Below are 21,797 nucleotides of genomic sequence, written 5' to 3'. Positions count from 1 at the left end.
TTAAAGTTCACTACCACGCTCCAAATGCAAAGCATCAAAGTTGTATCCTGCAAGGCATCCTTGACCTCTCGAACAGACCACCGTTCTGTTGTCTCACTAGTCCAAACTATCAGTGTTTGCCCATAGCGACGAAAACACTTCCTGAACAACCACAGGAAATTTATGAGAGGGTCTCTTTTCAACACCTGTCCTCACACTTTTTCCTTCTAGCAGATCCTGTGTTCTTGTGTTTTTCTTACACGCACACACACCCACACCCACACACTCTCTTTCTCTATCCCTGCCATTTACTTTCACACTTTTCTGTCCAAACCCTGTTATTCAGTATTTCCACATTTTCCATCCCTCAAGTGTTGCGTGTGTTAGCTCCTTGATCATCCTGCCAACAGGACAATTCCCATCAGCAGCAGTTAGTCCAGATATCTGGTCCTGCCATTTACTTCAGATTTAGGTTGAGCATGCATTCATAAATTCACACTTTAAAAAAAATTTTTGTTTGCCAGATGCCATTCTGCACATTGTTTTTTATTATGGCAAATTCCAGGTTTTTATTTTTTCAAATAACATGTAACAAATGTTTGGCAGTCATATTGGTTATCCATAGTTTGCATCCCTACGTCTACATCGTCGTCTTTTTTTTGCGTAAAGTGGACGTCCAGGACCTCATTGCGAGACCTGTAATGTGAAGAATGTGCACATATTAACAGAAATCCTCATGAACCTGTTAAAGAGCTGTTGCCCAAATCTGGTTTCACCCAATGGCAGTTAACCAATTCACCATTAAAACAACATGCTGTGGGATTGGATGAATGGACATCATACACGGAAAATTGTAGGAGGTTATTCATAATTTGGCACTTAGCAGTTGGTGGTGTCTTAGTTTTTGTCGGTTACTATGTTCATAGGGTTTCAATTCAAATTGCTCTCTGAAGAGGAAGCCAAAGACGAGAATAATGCCAGAGACTGTTTCGGACGCAGTTGGTCAAAAGGTCTTTCTACTTTTACATTTCTTCTTGTTTTACAGGAGGGGAGAGAATAGATACTTTGTTTTCGGTTTCTGACATCTCTAGCGCTGCCCATGAAAATGCCAACATGTAGTTTGTGGTAGCATTCAAAGCAGTGGCATTAGGATAGCTGATATCAGCTCTCAGGGATTAGTGAGAGTATTGGAAGATCATTGGGTTTTAGGCAGGTGTACTTTACTTTGTATTTAATGTTAACCTGTACAAGCTTTTAACTAATCTCTTAAAAGAGATTATGATGCGAGCCAAACGTAAGGGAGGGAAATGTTCAAATAATGGGAGTGAGACGACTTAATCAAATCTGAAAAGTCAATGGTGTACTGTAGGTTTGCTGTTTTTTTTCTAGATGACCCAGATTCTGTGAACTCATGTTTGGATTGTGGTCCACTATGGAACAGATCCAATCTGGTTATTTCATAATTTCATTGTCAACCTTTTCACATTTGTCTTTAGATGTGATAAGAACAATATGAGATCCCTTGAAGATTCCAGCTGAAGTATTGCACAAATAAGATTTTAAAAACGCTTATCAACAACCCTTTGTTAATTCTTACTTTTGTTCACGCGTAACCGGCACTTTTTTAGTTTCACAAAAGCAAAACAAATCATTTTATCTCCAAAGATTACGCCATACCTCAGCTGGACAAATCCAGGGAGTGTTTTCTTTTTGAAATCGCAAATTCTCAACACGAAAGGCAAGAGAGATAAGTCTGCGTAATTCAATGCTCAATGCAGCTTGCTTGAGTTTCTCAGCTCCCCCAGCATTGCATGTAACTAATATACTTTAACATGTGCGTATGGATGGAAATTTCAGTAGTCAGATATGTTCTCCATAAGCTCAGAAATGCTAGACAGGCTGCGTTTCTCCTTGTAAAAACATTTGGTTTGGTATTTGTTCCTGTGTCTGATTTTAGTTTATTCTTGTTCTTTCAGTGGTATAATGCGGACTTTGTACTGTGCAGACTACAATCTCCTGCCTCTGATACTTGAGGGTATCAACATTGCCTTATCTCACTGTTGGCTTAGGAAAGTCTGCAAATGCTTAATATGGCACAGTTCATACACATACACTGTACGCTCATATTTCTACATAGATTTCATACAGATATCGTGTTTCCAGACCATTGACTTGAGTATTGCTAAAGCAAATTCTCTATCATTTATTGTAATTATGTTCACCTTATATAACTGCTGTCCTGAAACCTCCATATTGTGTGGTTTTCATTATTATTAGTCACCCTTTATTTTTCCGTCACTGTTATATCTAACTAATAAAAAGTATTAAAAAGTGCTTGTCAATGTAAACAACTCTGTATTTATTTATTTAAAAAGTATATTGTTTTTCCATTTCCTGAGATCCTGTGAATTTGGACACCTGATGTTTTGGAAGGACGGAAACAATACGGTCTTATATAAATTGGCATTAAAATAAGTCTTTCCTTTATTTTGAGCTTTTGGGGACATGCTCGTATACAGATCTTTTGTTTATTTATAGTGTTTTTTTATACAGCAAACAAAAGGCCAGTCAGCAATAAAACAGTGATTAGACGGCAATCATAAAGGGCTGCAATTCATACGGAGATTCTTGCTTGTTTTGACTGAAGGCGGTAAAGAGTGACAGATTTGCGTTGAGAGACGTCTCGCCGAGCCCTGTGCCAGAAACCGTGTCGAAGAACTCACTGACAGGTGTTAAACTCATAAAAACAACAACAACAGAAAGGGCAAAAAACAGATCTTTCATCATGTCAACAGAGGAGGTTGTCAGCACCCTTTAGCCCAAACTGTAATTTCAGGATAAAGCTTGCTATCTAACTGTTATTAACAATTATGTTAAGAATGCTTCGGAATTTCCGGTTTCAAGTGTTTGTCGTAAAACTCCCCTTATCTTGAATTTGGAATTTTTTGTAGCTGTCTCTTGACTTTTTTTAGTGCCTTAACGTCCTTAGATTCGTTGGGGTTATATAAGGTCTCGTGTCCTGCCAACAACTTATAACTTTACCATAAATTATGCGGCAGACGTTACACATCACTTGCGAAGTGAGGTTTGCAGAGTCCCACAGAAGTATCACCCGTCTTTTGAGCAGGAGATCTTGTCACTAAGAGAGACGAACAGGAATGTGTACCATTCAGTGTTTGACCTCTGACCTTTGCTGAGAGGCTTTTATGGAATCCTCAGCTATAAAGTTCCTCTTTTCAAGCAGGTTAATATAGGAAAGCACAATTGATCCTATACAGAATAAGAGAATAGAGGGTTTATTGCAATAAGGAGTGGTGGTGTTTGGCTGGGTCGGGCTGGGCATCTTACCCCATTCATAATGTCTTCACAGCTGTTCCGTGCCATGTTTTCCTGTGCCATTTATGGAACTATTCCTCTGCCACAGAATAACAAGCCCAATAAAGGAACCCTCAATCTGTCCTATTTCAAATTATAAAGCACGAATATGTCCACTCCAGACATTTTCGCTGAAATGAAAATAATGTTTTAATGGTTTTATTTGGCACTTGCACTTAAACGAGGGCTGTAAATGAAGTTTTTTTGTTATTCTGTGTGGGTTTCTAGGATCCATTTTTTTCCATACTGGGATATAAAAGTAGAATTTAACAGGCCAGGTCCTGTTAGTTCTTTGTAGGCCATACTGTAAATCCACTGTAATGCACTGCTGTTTCAGCTAAATGTTTAGGGAACTGTTTGCTAGACTGTCATTTCTTGAGCAGTTTGTGTATTTCAGATCTAAGTAAATACGTAAATAAGCGTTGTAAATGCTCCAAATGTGTGTGTTTTGGCCCTCGGGTCCCAACTTTATAGGATGAATGGGTGTCCTTGTTTGTCACTACGGTGTTAACAGGCTACTCTGACCTCTCACAGTGCAGTATTGGTTTAGGGTATCCCCGTCTTGAGTTAACATGGGCTGACCTTACTGACGATTTAAGTTTATGACTCCAGTGATGGTCCTGGGACCCCCTTACAGGGCAACTGTTCTGACAGGAACTAGCAGTCTAGACAAGACTAAGTAGTACTAGATGAGGATTTAAAAGTGATGTAAAATACTGAATGTGTCATTCGTCATAAGCGTAGTGAAGAAATTTGGTGTTTGTGACGTCATAAGCATGTGACATTTAGACTCATAGTGAGAGTTATTGATAAAAAACAAGAAATGACTAATATCTTTTTAATAAGACTGTGGATTTGACACGAACAAGCATCTGAAACACAGTGCTGAAGGTGGTACATGACATTACGCTTTAAAATGTTATGAAAAGTTGAAAGGAAGACATTTGGTTATGTTGGCACTAAAAATTTACATTTTAGCATCTAGTCATCATTAAATCTCCATATGTGAATAATGCGCACCAAATGTGCTTTATATTAAACCGGACAGCCTATTGGTTTGCTATTATATCTTTTGACTCACCACTTCTCTTATTATTGAAAACCGTCTTTTCGACAGAGTTCAATGGATAGACTGTTCCACACTTAGTTTTATTATTTCAAAACTAAAATTATAAAAAAAACTAATATTAATAATAATGCCCCAAAAAAATAACTTGTCAGAGCTTTTGTTCTCTTGCTTTGATTCTGACTTAATTTTCCATTATTAGTTGAATGTTAGACAATGTTAGATGCCTAGTCTGTGGAATGTAACTGTACAGTACAGAATGTTACCAGACATCTAAACCCTCAAATACATGTACAGTAAAAGGTCACATAGCAAAGGCTTTATCAGTCAATCAATTATTGTCATCTCACAAAGAACGCAATATATTCACACATCTCAAATGATGCTTTGGCTTTGATGCTCGTAGTGTCACAAGAATTCCTTGTCAGTCTTAGTCTAATCGTTTGATGCATGTTTTGTGGTGTGAATACTTCTTGTATGCCGCATGAAGCCCAATAGTATTCTCATGTTGGATTGGCGAGGACCTGAAAGCACAGCAGGCTCTTGTTACAATAGTCTCGAAATTAAATTTCCCATTCATCTCAGTAAGACTATCTCTTAATCATGTAAATATATTAAATCTGTAACATGTCCATATGATACTTGTGAGGTTGACACCAGAGTCTGCAATGTTTTAAGTTAAAGCGGCCATTACACATGGAGCTTCCGCATATCTCATGTTAATCTTGAGTACTTACAGAATAGTATCGTACTCTTCAAATATCAGTAGAGTCTTTCGTTTGATCACATTTATAAAAGACAGATTCAGCTGTAGGATTATTTTTTAAAACATGCGACGCATGGGGTGGGGGCGGAACTTAAGTTTGTGCGCACACATTGCCAACCAATAACAGAGTTTCGTCATTTAGGGCAGGGAACGCTGCTCCATCTATCAGATTCAAACGATCTCCAAATCCAGCGTTACATAATGCTCTCTCTCTCTCTCGCTCTCTCCTGCACATAAGTGAAAGTGACTTGTGCGCATGTTGCTACTCCTGCTCTCCATGTTTGATGAGTGGGCGTGCTTTGCATGCTTTTCCGGGAGAATTGTCCAATAAGGGACTAAGAAAAGTTGTTACATAACGATTTTTCATGTTTGAAAAAAACTTTCCTAAACCTGTACGAACACTTGGGGAGTGTATCGAGCACAGAAATACTACATCATACGTCCAACTCTTTTTTTAGACAAGTTGACCATGTCAAGCATGAGAAGACAGCACGGTTAACATTGTAAATAAGTCAGAATGCATGAAACACCGTTGCAGGGCCGCTTTAAGCTTGTTGGCTTTTTCCTCTGTAGGCTTTCAAGAGGTGTTTCAAATTGTCATTTTTTGACAGAGAGGTTAAACCGTCAACAGTATGTTTGAAAGTCAAGTTATTTTAGCTTAAATGTCTCAGCAGATGTTAATGAATAAATATACTTGGGCCGTTTGTTGACTAAAAGGGAGCACATTCCCATGCTTTGTTTTAACTAGCAACTTGCTAAAGAACTGGCGAAATTCAAGGTTTGAATTTTAACATAGAAATAAATGTAGGAGGATTTATGAAAGCTAAAACCTGAGTGAACTTTTTCAAGCAGCAATGACATCAAAAATAAATGCTCAACCAATGAGATTTAACAGACTATTGTGCCATAATGTATTGTGTTTTTATTTAGACCTGTGATAGAGTTATGCCAGTTATGCATTTGAAATGCCTTAAAACCATTAAAAAGGGAACATTATGCACAATGCAATCTGATATGCTAGAGGTTTATTGGCTTAAAAACTGGCGAGATATCTAAAAGGAGGATGGCCGTGAGGCATCTTCATGGCCACAGACCATTGGGAGTTTTCATGGCTAATTTTGTTAGTCGCAGTCTGAGCGGCCAGTCAACCAAAGCATTTGTTTTCAAGCAGACATTGTGGTTTCCATAAGCCTGATTTTTTTTCCAAGCTTAACGTTAAACCAAAAAGTGACCAAGCCTGAACATTTATTTCAAATTTTAGACATTTGGTAACACTTCAGGTGCATATTTTTGCACTTGAGCACAACACGGAGAGCTTAGAGAGCGCTTTCAGTTTCCTTTTTGTTGTATTGAAAGCAAATATCAAAATTTGTCTGACCTTGAAGCGAAGAGGTGTTCAGTTCATGGTGTCAAAGACCTTGCTCTTAAACTTCTGGCAATTTTGCCTTTAGTTCTGTAGTCACACATTTGGCATGTCTTAGGTATTAGCGCTGTTAGCTAATAAATGCATGTTTTGGCAAAACTGGTAAGAATCCAGGAAAAGTGAGATAATGATTGAGATATATTATGGAATGGCTTATCAGTCAAAGATGTAGACCAGTTGTGCATGCGAACTGTCATCGCAAGGAGATATACAGGCATTTGGCCAATGCAATGAAGGCCTGTCTTTTATGAAGCCTTCTTAAATTCAGGTTCAAAGTGGGTATAAGCAAGTGATCGGAGCCAAGCCTTGTCAAACATTTCTTCCTTCATCTATTAATTTACAAAGAATGACCCTGATGTAAGTAGTCGACGTTTTCAAGGTTAAAGCAGGGTTGCAAGATATTACCTTTTTAAGTCCTCAAATGAGATTGCATTTTGTATACCTTGCATTTGACACAAGACTGTTCTTTGCATTTATAAAACCTTTCATAATTCTGGATCTTCTCCACAACCAAGGCTCTGGCCTGGCTGTATAAAAATGTATAATTCAATGCAGTATTTATTATCGAAAGCCAGTTTAAGAGAAGTATGCTTTTCTGTTTTGCTCCCTATGTAGCTCTGACGGGGTGGGTAACATAAGGGCAGCACCTGTGCTGGCCCCTCCAAAGCAGACTAATAGGGGACCATCCGGGGCCCCTGATTGCCTCCCCTTGGGAAGGCAAGAACTCGGCAAAACATTCCCCACGACTATTTTTTTTTTTTACGAGGGCAAGAGGGGAACATCCTCAGCTTTACCTAAAGGATTCATTTTTTTATTGTGAATTACCACAGTGGCTGTCTGTGTGGGTCAGACTTTCAGAGATCTCTGGAGTTTGGATCAGAGAACTCGGCAAAGTAAAATTGCTCTGCTGATGAAAAGTTATGGCCTCACGGATTTCCGTCTCCTCTGCTGCACCGGTTTGTCAGGAGATTCTGGAAATTCCTTTGCATTGAACTGTTGTGACTTTTTCGATGACAAAACACTCGTCGGTATGACCCCTGACGGCATAAAGAGGTTTCATTTGGGAGGCAGCCTTCATATCCTGTGTCAGTTTCAATTTGTCTTAGATAATGAGAACTTCTGCATGCCATAAGAATGGAAGAAAATTGACTTTGACAGGAGTGGGAAAATGCAACAGGGTGACAACAGAATAAAATGTTCATTTTAATGCAGACTGTGATGAAAGAAATATAACACAGCTGAGATATACATGACTGGAAGGTGTCTCAGCTGTGTTATCTTTGTGTTTTGTCCAATTATGTGCATTTTTGTATATGCAATGGTGGCCAAAAGTGATGTTCAACTTTGGACAGTTGACATCTTGACTTTTTTTCAAATATTTATTTATTTTCCAAAATATATAACACATGAAACGTTTATTAAAGTTTATAGCCAAGGAGAAGGACATGTCAAAAATATTTTTAACAGCTAAAATTGAGGTTGATGTGTTTTTTTTCCCCTTGAGATTTTTTCTATATTAGAATATAACCCATAATTGCTCATTGGCTATAGTTTGACTTTTTGACAAATAATTTTGTGTTTAAAAGTTTAGTGTTTGGACAATTTTTATCATAAATATTTTACCCCTCCCCTCTTTTACTGCCTTTTTTAAGGCTATTTTATAAGAGCATTATTTTTACAGAATAACCAGAAGAACTCAAATAAAAAATTTCTGCCTTTATATGTGCCGAGTAAATCTCAAGCAAAGACCATTTTTTTCTATAGTTCTAATGCACAAATACAAAAGCAGTGTTTTGGCATGTCAAATTGTTTTAGTTCCTACCTTGGCATGCCATTAAATTTGACCAGCATGTTTGAACTCCAGTTAGTCGTGACCTAAGTGATTCCAGAGCTTCTCGTGTTACCGTGACATCAAGGCGCATGGCAAACGTTCTTTCACTGCCGTATCAGATGCACCTTTTCAAACCTGCAGTCGAAGCACCACCTGTCTTTTATCCAGAGCCAATCTGGAGATTTCATGTCTGTCGCAGCTCTCATCCACGGCGGAAATTCTAGAACCCCAGTTGTGTCGAATCTGGATAATGTGCACGTCTGGAGCACGTGGGTCACAGAAGGGAGACACCGGAATGATCTCAGAGGAGTGTCCCCGGCCTGTATCATTTTCAGACGGATGTAGCCGCCCCCCCTTTCGTTTTCCTCAGGTTTCCCGAACCTAATATTACCATTAAGGACAAATAGAAGACCAGAGGCAAACAACAACAACCGAGAGAACCAGAGGGGCGGGAACAAAGAAGAGATTTGAATACCTTTTCTTTTATCTTTGATTTACAGCTCTATGCAATTTGAGAAACTAAATAGGGTCATGTTTTTTCATTCTGCAGTTTCTGAATCTATTTGTGAGAGCCCTGTACCACCCGCCGCTATTTGTTGCTTTAGTCTGTCAGCGCATCAGGTTGTCGCTTTTAATTAAGACTGACGCACCGTTCACCGCAGCACCCTGATACGCCCCACTGTCTGTCTGCACCGACTGCGCATTTCCTGTAGCCTGCATATTTATTTATCTAAGAGCATGAGGAGGAAAAAAGGTAGTTGTTTGCTTTCGAATGCTTGATGTACAGGTTTATGCTATAATCCGTCCCGGCATTCTCTCCCAAAAGCAATTCACAAACGTGGCTACTCGAGGTACGGCCTAATGCAAAGCACACAGGGGAAAAGGAGCATGCATACCTCCGTCAAACAGCACGCCAGCGGAGGGCTCACAGGCCAGATGTGCGGCGCTCTTGAACACATGTAGCAAAAACTTTAAGGATGAACAAAGGCAGTAATTAAATGAAATGTGCATGGCAAATGCCTTTGACTTGCTAGATTGCAGGAGCAGATTTCCTTCTATAATGCCTTTCTTTGTAGGGCAAGCTGCCCCAGGGAGAGGGTGGGCGATTATTAATGACTACTTGTTGAATTAATGACCTGGTACAAAAGGATGTGTGTGTGTGTTTTAGGGTGTAAATACATCATTCCTGGTTCTTGTTTACATGTTTGTGTATTCATTTATACAAAGGGATTTGGTTTTAATGTGATATGAGAAGGGTTGGCGTGCAGATGAGGGGAACACTCTACCGGGGAGGAATAAAAAGCTACACAATAAGCGCACACACACACTAAACAATTGGGTTTGTGCCCTGTTGGATGCGATGATGTAATCGTTTTGCTTTTCCTTGTGCTTCCTATCAGGTTGCATATCAGCACACTTGGCTGCTCTTCAGTTCTGCATTTTGAAGAAAATGACAAACTCAAGAAGAACACACACACATGCTCCGTTTTAAAACTTTGTGTTGCTACCTACAGAGGCAAAGGTATTGTTGGCAATTGGCATGCTTCTGACAGGAGGGCTTTTGTAAAATGATTTATTTTAGAAGAAGTTATTTATTGAGTATTGCATTGTTAGCTTAGCAACACCATTCTATCAACACCAGGTCAAGTGCCATGCGAAGTTGTTAAGCATTCAAGATCAGTCACGCAAGGCCCCTTAAACCAAGAACGAAACAACGCACATAACTGTTAAAATAAAGTTTTAAACACTTTCTACATTTTCGAGAATAAAAGTCTACGCCACAATTTTATAACAATAATTATGCAGAGAAATTCGTTTTGGCATCACTTTTAAAGGATTTTTTTCCAGTCAATCGAAATCCGTTTGAAGCGCGCATTAAAAATGTGAAACTGTAGCTTGTGAGCTTAGAATAAACATAACATTATCATCCATTGGTGTGGCCTGTAATACTATTAACATTCTTGGTGTGAACAGGCCTTTACAGTATTATTTTTTATGACTCTTACAATACTCCAAGTAGGCTGCTCAGTAGGCAACTTACTGGGTTTTGGAATAAAACTGTAGACCGCTCATCGGGGAACCTCATCATAGACCTGCTAATGATCATATACAGATCGAAAAGCCCGTTTCCCAACATTAGCGACGGTTCATAAAAATCTCCGTACAGACTTGATGCTTTACAAGAGGGGTCAGATTGTGTGTTTGGCTCCTCAGCCGTGTCCGTCCTACTTCATTTTCTGGAAAATCTCACTGACTTTTGGCTTTAATCTAATCAGTATCTGTGTCAGAGAAACACTGAACAAACATGGTTTTAGGCAGTCGGCCAGGATGAAGTGGTACCGCCCATTCTGATTCCTGAATGGAATGGTGTTGCTGTTGGCACAATTCTGAAGACCTTTTCCTTTCGGTCCGCATGCAGATCCCTGCACGTGGTCATCTGGTAAAAGCCAGAGCCGTAGTTTTATCCATGAATAAATGAGATGTTAGTTCTTCATGGATTTGGAATGTTTCATCGCCAGTAGAGACTTGGACCAGTGACTGCTAGAAGGAAACACACAGTACATACACGTTTCAAATTAAGACATAACATTAGACTTGTGTTGTTTTAATTCCAACTTAAGGGAACAGTCTTGTCATATACACTAAATAAAATGTAATTTGCAACAGAATAAAATATATTCACCGGGCTTATAGGTCAATTCTGTCGGATTGGAATGGACCCCAGAAGATGTAGGCAGTATTTCACTTGCTCCCTTTAGGATCTGCATAACCCACATTTGTTTTTGAGTGCGCGTGTGCGGAATGTCCTGCTTTGCTCAGTTTTACAGGTTGTCCGAAGGCTCTTGGAAAATGAAATGCACAATATTGAGAAATAAATAGTCCTCCTTAACTGTAACTCCTCAACCTGAAGCCTGTTCTGATGGTATTTCACGCCGTTTTGTTGTTAGTTATCACATTTTTTTCCATACTTTCTCTCCGCCTCTGTCCGCCATGGTATTCTCAAGATTAGTGATATTGAATTCTTGGCCTGTGAAAGTGTCACAGTGGCAGCGGTGTCAGTTGTAATTGAAATCACATGCAGATCGTCTGTCACAGTGATTATACCGTGATGGATTTGGACGTGCGAAGGGTATTGCCATGCGGCCCGATAGACCAGATGTATGTCAGGGAGTGCCCTGATGCATTAGTTGCACTTGAGACCTTGTGCACTTGGCTTTTCAATGAAAACACGTATTATTGTTGTGTTTCACTCCTGGGCCTAAAGGGGGCGATTTTTTTAAAGATTAGTCACTTTAATATGTTGTAGGTTTGATTTTCACTTTTGGTTCACATGCTTGGACCTTGACTTCTGTCATTGACGGAAAGAGTTGTGGTGTTCTTGCCTTGGTTCAGATGTACTCTTTTAATAGAACGAGAGATTGTTGCTCTTTCAGAAGATTTTCATGCTTTTTTCCCTTTTTATTCGTTCCAGATGTGTGCCATTTTTCTCTCTCATTTTTACTTTTTCTTATCTTGCTCTTGCTCTTGTTCTCCCTTCCTCCTCATTGCAGTACACACTCACACTGTATTATTGTAGGTGTGTGTTGGCGTCAGCTTGCCAGAGAGCATTGATGGCTAATGTGTTGGACTGAGTGATTGTACAAGAGGGGAAATAAAACATTCAAGCTTGTTGGACCTTCCATCATGTAGATCTGTCTCCCTCATATTTTCTTGGAGACAAGCCCTCTCCCACCCTACCTCTTCAGCCCCCCATTTCTCCTTAAAAAGAAGTCAAAAAACTGCACTGGCGTTTGAAACCTGCAGTGTGTCAGACGTCTTTTACTATGCCTGATGGTCACAGATTACATCAAGTGGAGTTATCCACACATGACAGAGTTGTATCTGGTTATCACAAACACAGCTTTGCAACATTGAGGCTGAAAAATGATATGAAAATTTTTGCTTTCCCATCGTTATAAAATATTAATCTGAAACGTAAGCAAACTAGTGGCGTGGGGCTGGTTTATGTCTGCTGTCAATGGTCCTGTAGTTCTAGTAGACTCAATAGCTTAACCATCTGCAGTCTGAAGACATTTCTGTGTTTATGTAAGTGCACCTGCGGGGTAATGAATTAACCTGCTGTACAAACTGATGGCACGATGCCATGGTGATTGTGTAGTCATAGATCAGACCGGTGGTGATTGCTCTTATAAATGCATTTCCTCTGTGTTTCTCATTCTGCAGTTGAGGTATCAGCATGGACTCTCCACACCGGACCTCCGTCAGACTTTACCCAACTTGAAGAACTTTTTGGAGCATGGACTTCTTGTGCAATGGTAAGAATGTTTTTGGTTTTATAGAATATTCCGAATTTTTGTTCTGGCATTTTGCGTGTCTCTGAGACAAATTGCCTTTCTTGTTCAAATGAAAGTTCACCCAAAAACCTGCAAAAGGAAGATATTTTGAAGAATGTTGGTAACTGAAGAGTGGCAGTGCCCATTCACTTTTAACGATGGACACAAAACCAATGCAAGTCAATGGGTACCGCAGTTGTTTGGTTCCCAACATCATTCTAAATATCTTCTTTTGTGTTCTGCAGGTGTAGTCGCTTACCAAGCTTTAGGATACAGCAAAATAGTCTCATTAATTCTAAAAATCTTTAAAACATTTTTTATAAAGAATTGTGCATGCTGTTAAAGAACCTTCTTTTGATCTTTGCAGCTCTTTCTTGGTTCAGTGATAGGCGAACCATCTATGTTGTGAACGTTAATTTAATAATCTGTGTTTTGAAAGGAAGAAGGCCAGGTTGAGTAAAACGGTTCAGTGTCTTTCCCTTCTTACTTGCGTTCAATGGATTATTGAATTGCTTAAGATGGAACAGATGAAAGCGTGACCTTTTGACCTCCTGTAGCGTAAAGAGTGGCAGGAAGTAGAGGAGGAAGTGTAAGTCCAGAGAAACGGACCTGCGGGGTGTCGGCAGGGATACAGCGGTCGTGTTGACTCGATGGTTCGCTTGGAACCGTGAAAGAGCGTTTCCGTTTCTCCCGGACGGGAGCAGCCAGACCAAACACACAAACACTGAACATTCCATATACATCTTCATCACACTGCCCTGCGGCCATAAATGATAACATCCAGCACATTGAGGGCCTCTGAGACTCAAGTTACATTTTACAGTGTGGCCGTCTGCTAACTCGACCCCATGCATCACATGTAAGGTCTAGACTAGAAGTTCTCAACCGTCATCTCAGTGATGCAGATGGATATGTGTATGGGTGTTCAATGAATTGTATCTAATTTATGGTACATTTATAAAAACATTTTGCTCAATTTTGTACCAAAAAGTACATTACCCAGATGCAAAAAATGAAATAAAAGACACCAATTATAACCCGCTTGTGATTTTTTTAAAGCCTTATTGTGACCTAAAAACGGCGGTTGCTACAGTAACAAGTTGCTAAAAGCCACAACTTCCAAATTTCTAAAACGGATATATGAAGTAAATATATTATTTAGATTTCCAGCTTGCTGCTTATATTATCATTGCATTCATTTCTCTTCTCCACTCCTCGAAACGGTCTGGGTTTAGATAATATTTCCAGGGTTAGAGGCCAGATTAAAAATGATGGGTGCATAAAACCCTTCACCAGAGCAGATGCACAAGTAACTCAGAGAAAAAAAGGACACAGAAACCGCAAAAAAAGCACAGGGAGGACTGGAAATAGCAAAAGAGTTAGAGCATCCACCTCTGTTTGGGAAAGAGCAGGTGCATCATGGGAGAGATCGCTCACATTCTGTATGCTGCCAATTACGTAGATCCTTTGGGGAGCAGCGGAGGACTGATGTTCAGAAGAATTAGGTCAAGGATTATTCACACATATTGAGAAAATTTGCCGATCTCTTTTACCCTTAATCCCAGCGAACGTTTATTTGCGTGTTTAAGGGCCGCTGAAAGAAACAGGAGATGGTGCGTCCCCCGAGGAACTTTTGAGACTGACTTAATGAAATTGTTTGATATGTAAACATTTGTCATAATTGTTGACAGGACATAAATGTAATTTCCCAACCCCTGGTGTATCTAGAGGAGTTTTGCACATGTGTTGCATGCCTAACAAATCAATTTCTGAACTCTGGGTTATGAATATTTGATGCTTTTGCAGATTCGTTGGCTCAGATTGCTGGACACAGAGAGGCAGATTTACAAACGGGATGTTAAACTGCAGGTTTATCCGTGGAGTCATCTTTTTTTTATGGGAAAATTACCCGATTCCATCCCTCTTACTAGCTTTCTGTCAGATTTGTAAACTTTTGGAAATACACACACTAGAATGATTACAATAGCCACTAATAATTGTAACAGGAGGTTACTAGAATCTATACACGTTTATTCTCTTCTACGCTGATATTGAGGGGAAAACCCACATAGTTTGAGAGAATGGATTTTTAAAGTGGAAGAAGTGTTTGACTGAGAGCACAGTGTGCTGTCATTTACTGCCCTTGGAAACCAAATGATCTTAAATATTTAATGTACTATAGCAAACCTCAGCTTTGGCACTCGTGTACAATTATGTATTTGGCATATGCTTTTATGTGCTTTTAGGCCATATATATTATATTCTATCAGAAAATAAAATCCCTATGCTGCTAGAACATTGCTCTAGCAGTTGGGCTACTGGAGAGCATTTCAATCTCGGAGTCCTGTCAAAAAAAAAGTCTGCTTTTATCAGAGCTCTGACTGATGCTTTCACAATCCTGCTGCCTTTTTCCATTCAGATGATGATTGACAGTGAGATCCAACCTTCGTATCCTTGATCTTATGCCATAATTTCTCTCATGCGTGTCTGCGATTTCTTCTGCCTGCCAGTCCAGTTAGATCTGGAACATTGTGAGATGCTAAATGGTGTAAAGAAGCAAAACGATAGCAGAGAGAGTAAGCGTCATGGTAAATTTGAACAATAGGGATAGTAACCATGAGAATTGTATTGATTCTGGTTCTGTTGTGGTACAGTTAATTGAACAATTCCTATAGAATAATAATGCTTGAAGAATATTTGACCTTAAAGTGATAGTTCACCCTTAAATGAAAAGTTTGTCATCGTGTACTCAACCTGTAAGGCTTTCTTTCTTCCGCATATCACAAAAGAAGATATTTTGAAGAAAGTTGGTAACCGAACAGCGCTGGCACCCATCTACTTCTAAAACCAATGCGTTTATGGTTGCCAGTTAAAAACATCCTTCAAAACATCTTCTTTTGTGTGCTGCGGAAGAAAGAAAAGTCATACAGGGTTGAAATGACATGACAGTGAGTATAAAATGACAGAATTTTCATTTTAGGGTGAACTATTACTTTAACCTAAATGAAAAATTTAGCGAATAGTAATAATACTGTGTAATGTATAAACGTGCAATGTATACTGTGGATTTTTATAAAAATAACATTCACATAACTTTGAGAATGCATTACATTAACAGAACTGTCATAAAAATCACCCCATCAGTTCGTAAAAACAAAACGGTTCTAAACAGTTCCCGGTTTCCGGTAATAAGCAATAGATGGAGTGTAGGACTGAACAGAGAGAGGAGACATTGAAAGGCAGATGGGGGTGGAGGACGTGGCACTGCTGTGTTAATGACGTGTCCCGCCGAGTTCAAACCGAAAATGCGAAACATTCTCTTATTTATGGCACGACATCCGTGCAGGACTCTGGCAGTGCTTGAGAGGTCCTGCAGCCGCACCATTGAGCTCTCGAGTGTGGGTGAAGACAGTGAGGCGTAGGGGGTCCGTCTGGAATTAAAGGGGCGGATTTGACTGGTCCCTAGGATGGAAACTGTAGGGTGGGTTCTGCCGAATCTTCTGGAATGCTGGTAAAAGTGCTACACTGATACCATAAGTCATCATCTTTTAACAGAATGTCCTTCTGTGCCCCTCCGCTTTCTTTAGCTCCTCCCATCTAAGTTTTGAAAAACCATATATGGACCGTTAGAACCGATGCTTTTCAATCTATTCGTGAAAATGATCCATAATGCGCCTCTTTCGTTACAGAACTGTACAACAAGGTGTCAAATAGTTTGAAGGTATGCCTGATGTATGACACACAATTTTTTGGATGTCCACCCACAGTAATCCCTTAATCCCAGGTACACTTAGATATAAAAACACTTTGAATGCTTTCTTCTGACAGTTTAATGTGTTTTTGTGGTACAGGCACTTTCACTTTGTTTGTCCGGTTGAACAGTGCGTGAATTGGCTCAACCAATAGTATAGGTTTGGGGGTGCGGCTTCCGGTTTTCTGAGCAGTTGAAAATGACATATTTTACTTATTCTGTTTAGTAGTATTGTAGAAACTACACCCAGTGTCTATCAACTCGGCATAACCCCACAGAACAACCTAAGATAATTGTCCGTTTTTATTTCGAATTTTGCAGAAAAGCACAAACACAGCACTAGGAAATAAATCCGAGAGAGGAACCCTTGAAGCTGTCGAGATAGATTTGCACAGAGTGGGATGAAGCTGTCTCTGTGGATGACGCCCTGATATGCGTTCCCGTTCACATCTGTTGAAATTGTCCTCCAACATTCTCCCAGCGTTCCTCCAACGTTCCGTTATTATTTACAATCAGACAGTCGCACCGTCAGAAATGCATTCCTATTAGAAGAGCCAGAGCGCATCCTTATCGCTATAAAGGCTTTGGCGGTGACGTAGCTGGAAACAGTCCCACATGTGCAAGGATTTCTGTCAGTATTTGTGTTATGAATGATTTGTGTAAACAGTGAAACCTTGTTACTGGAGCGTGATCAGACCAGGAACCAGGAAACAATTTGGCGTCCCAATATACAATGCATTTTTATAACAATAGGTAAATATTAGCGTGAGCCGTTTTTTTGCAACGCTAGTTTTGTCTAAATGCGTACCAGCTCTTCTGTAATCTGAAAAATCTCTTTCTTGGATCCGAATAAGAGCAAAGGAAAATTTCATATTTCATAGTTTGATCATCATTGATGTATGTGATGTGCAGAGTTGGAACAGTCTACTTAACATCTGTTGCATCTGTTATTTTATGTAAGACTGCAGTATATACTGTACACTACTGTTAAAAAGTTTAGGGCTGTTACAATTATTAAATAATCGTCTCACGCAATTATTGGACATAATTACAATTATTTCAGATATCTGCAATTATTGTTAATTCGTACAAACCAGGGTTGTCTGCAATCTGTAGCATTTTCAATCCACCATTCTTGATCTGGACTCACATGTACATTCAAATTACATTTCTCCATCATATCATTTGAATCAGCTTTGTATTTTTAGTTTTATTAAAGTGAGTCTAGGCTGCTGCATCTGAACAGCAAGACGACACCATCATCATATCTCAGTTTTAGTGTGAGTGCTCAAGACAGTCTTTTCTGTTATTGTCATTAGATATTTAGAGAATTTTCACTTTTCTTAAGGTTATGTATTTTCTTCGTCGAGTAAATTAATTGTAATGAATCTTTATAATTGTCAAAGCCTTAAAACAGAATGAATCGCTATAATTGTAATTATTTAATAGACAATTAATGGTCAACCAAATTTCATAATCTTGACATCCCTAGTCTCGAAAAAATTTCAATTTATTATTGTAAAAAATACCTATAAATAATAATGTTAAGTAAATAAAATAATAATATATGCAATCTATCAGAATGTGTAAAGTACATTTTAGTTCATTTTAGAATATTGAATATTTTTTTATATAATATTTATATTTGCGATAAGATTACATATACACATTATATTTTTATTCTCTTAATTTAGTTAAGACTTTATTATTTTTTGTGAAGGTTTTTTATCAAATTTCCACAATAAACATTTATTTAAAGATGCATCTAAAAAAGATGATAATAATTAAAATATACACATATGCTCTTAAGGGACCGTATTGGCAGCAGAACTCTTGCAGTATATGTGGCTGTACTAAAAGGTGTAAGAACATAAACCAACATTATTTAAACTATCCTTTTGTATTTATCGTCATCCTACATTTATTTTCACTTCTTGCCCAATTGTGGAGAATTTGTGGTTTCCCAAATGCCTCCAGGGTGGTTCGAATCCGTTTTCCCTTCCAAAGTCTGTTTTACAAGAACATTCACCGCTGCTGCTGTTATATCTCTTTGTTCACTCCCAGACCGCCACCCATTCCAACACAGGAAGCCCTGAGATATGTTCTCTTGCCCTGCCAGCGCTCCGCTCTCATCATTTGGAGAAGCAAGACGTTTTGGGAAAGCCTGATTGGCCTTAATAAAAAAGTGTTTTGCATGTAAAATATTATGATGGTTCTGGGAGATTTGTCTGGCATGCTTCAGTGTGAATATCCCCCTCTTCACGCACACACATTTGCTGGCGAGCCCCACACCATCTACCATACACTGCGGGCCCCGTGCTCTTGATTAAGCGTTGCGGTTTGACACATGTTTAGTGGAACTCATTTAGAAGGGAAAGCACATGGTAACAAATAGCCCGCTGTTCCAAACAAGAAATGCTTTATTTTGTCCTGCTTAGGGCTTTGACGTCTAAACACTTTGCTGGATGGAGCACATATGTTTTACATATCTACATAACGCATGCATGAGATTCTGTTGGGGTTGCGCAGTGAACTGGAACTGAAAAAGTAACACGGTACGATAAAATCATTTAGAAAATTGTGGACGACAACAAGCTGCTTTTCCCCACAGATGGACAGATTGAGCAGATTGATGTGTTATGTAAAATGGCATTCATTGAATGAGTTTTTGAACACATTTTAATGAATTTAATGAACATTTTAACGGTTTCATTCATGGTGTTTAACAAAATAAAGTCACGTTGTATGGCAGAATTGAGTTATTAAAGCTCGGGTGGTGTTAAACGCGGTTTTGTAAACTCTACGTTGAGGAGTAAGGGGATTTTTTTTGTTTTTATAACCAGAAATTATTGCAAAGTCCAGATTCTAAGTTGAACGGGTTGTTTCCAGAGGTTGTGATTAGTAAACCGCAAGCGACACGTTGCTTTTTGACATGCACTCTAATGCTTTACAGATACATTTCTGATGCCTGACTGGTGTTTTGAAAAGCTACAGTTTCGTTCACAGTAACGTTTCATGTGGAACGTCTTTCTCAATTTCACATGTAAAAACTGGAGCTAATTACGTGCCAAACAGTCAAAACACACGATTATTTTGCAAATCAGAAATTCATACCGTGGTATTACTGGTGAACCGTTAAATATTTGTTTTCAGAGAACTGATGAGGAATTTGGGACCAAGTTTCCTTGCTTATTTTTGGTTTGGAGCAACTTTTCTAATTGGCTATAGAGCAAAATAGCCTGTCCATCCGCCCACAGAAAAGAACTTCGCTTCACCAGGGGAACGGCTATAACCTGTAGCACCTGTATATGAAGGTTTCAATGTTATAAAATAACGACTTCGTCCAAATTAGGTGGCGCGCAAAGCATTTTGGGGGGTAGTGTTGTGTGTAGCTGCTCCATTGTAGTTTGACTTTGTAGCTAAATTATGTCTTTAAAATAGTTTGTTTTAAAATAATACCAATATCGCCGTTTATACTTATGCATTGTGATAATTCTATATAACATTGCAGCTCATTTCAAAACTATTTGTGAAAGTTCTTCTTGAAGGATGACGAATCCTACAGTTGTTCTACTTTGTTCGATTTCATTAGATGTATGTTGTCCAACAGCTGTGTGTGTTTTAGGGTGGTGCGAGTGTATTTATACCAGTGCGAGTGCGAGGTTTAGGATCAGAGGTTCTTGCTGAGATCTCCCAGACTCTCAATGTGTGTAAATGAATTATGAGATAATCCATTAGCACCAAAGAGCCTGAACTGACAGCAGCATCTTCACACTCATGAGTTTACTTCCTTCACGCTCTCATCTGACGCATAGGTGAAAGTTAACATCTGGAGGTTGTACATTGACATTTAGGTATTTAGCAGACAATTATGGTTGAGGAAAATAAGAAAGCCATTCGTGGTTTGGAGGATGTAATGTACTTTTATGTTTATTTTTAAAATCCAAATTGTGATTTTTGGAGTCTAGTCCTTTTAGGTAAATACTACAGAATTTTAACCATCTGCTTCTCTTCCTCTCTCTCTCTCTCTCTCTCTCTCTCTCTCACACTCTGCCAGTGATAGGCACCGTGTCTCCACGTCTATCCCTGTTCCTCTGAAATCTCAGCTCAGCGTCTCCACTGCATCTGAAGTGGGCTTTCCGACCCAGACCAGCTCCCCTGAACAGAGCGTCAAGAAGCGGGCTAGTTCCGACACTGACAGACAGAAATACAGAACACCTCCACCCAGTTACACCACAGCCACAGCTCAACCCGCTATCGAGGTTCCACCTGAGCTGTCTGCAGTTTTACCCGCAAGCCCGGAAATAGCCACAACCGTAAATGCTGTTGGGGATGGAGAAGTGGAGGCTGTAACCGAGGCACACCCAGAGACAGTGGAGGTACCTGTGGAGATGCCTATAGACATAGCAAGTTGTACCATACCTTCTGACTGTATCACCAACTCGGCCCTCCATCACCCAGGGACCCTGAATGGCTCAGCCATGCCTAGTGAAGGTGCAGGATTGAGTGTTGTGGGTGGTGTGGAGCTTTGCTGCTCGGTGGAGCAGGCTGAGGAGATAATGGGCACAGAGGCCACGGGGCTTGGTTTGGGAATGGGTTTAGGATTGGGCGGAGGCGAGAGACTGGACGATTACCCGTGTATTCCAGTGGAGCACGCGGTGGCGGTCGAGTGCGACGAACAGGTGCTGGGGGAGTTTGACGCCGCTGGGATTGAGGAGGTCTCACGCCGCATATATGCACTAGAGAACATGTCTAGCTTCCGACGGCCTCGGAAGAACTCAGAAAAATGATTTGAAGACAGAATGTGGACCTGGAGAAACGGGCTCGGAGGTTAAAGATAGCAGGTGCCCAAGTAGGACGGTGACATTAGGCTGAGCTCGCATAATATTCCACCCCAACTGCAACAAGTAGACATTACATGAAGAAATATATTATTGTTATTAATATTGTTATATTAATTATTATATTAATTATTAATATTAATAGGAAAAATCTGGAATATTGACTTTGCACTTCAAAAAGTATTTCTATAATCCTTTAAAGTCAAATAAACGGGATGTTTGTGGTTGAAATGATTGGTGGCTGTCTTTCTGGGTGCGTGGGTTGGGATGCACAGTTCTGAATGCCATTCAGTATGACTACGCCGCGGACCAATCCGAGAGCAGACTTAAAATATACCGACCTTGACGCCCGGATCGATGCAGGTGCACAGAAAGTGCGAGGAATTTACAACGCACCAATGACACCCTTTCTCATTTACCACACCCGAGTC

General features: G+C 39.6%; 1 protein-coding gene across 1 annotated transcript in view; it reads left to right on the top strand.

The window, feature by feature from the left end:
- The window catches only part of uvrag (UV radiation resistance associated gene), an 82,632-nt gene extending 61,182 nt beyond the window's left edge, over positions 1–21,450 (top strand). Inside the window, exons 14-15 of the mRNA XM_079448606.1 lie at positions 12,665–12,756; positions 20,583–21,450. Coding sequence (XP_079304732.1) covers positions 12,665–12,756; positions 20,583–21,315 — 825 coding nt within the window. The 3' untranslated portion in view covers positions 21,316–21,450. The remainder of the gene's footprint in view (positions 1–12,664; positions 12,757–20,582) is intronic.
- The last annotated feature ends 347 nt before the right edge of the window (positions 21,451–21,797 follow it).

This window comes from Barbatula barbatula (genome assembly GCF_947034865.1).
Source record: "Barbatula barbatula genome assembly, chromosome: 24".
In the NCBI taxonomy this organism is placed as follows: domain Eukaryota; kingdom Metazoa; phylum Chordata; class Actinopteri; order Cypriniformes; family Nemacheilidae; genus Barbatula; species Barbatula barbatula.
The sequence above is the reverse complement of the archived record's forward strand: the minus strand, read 5'-3'. Positions and strand labels throughout refer to the sequence as shown.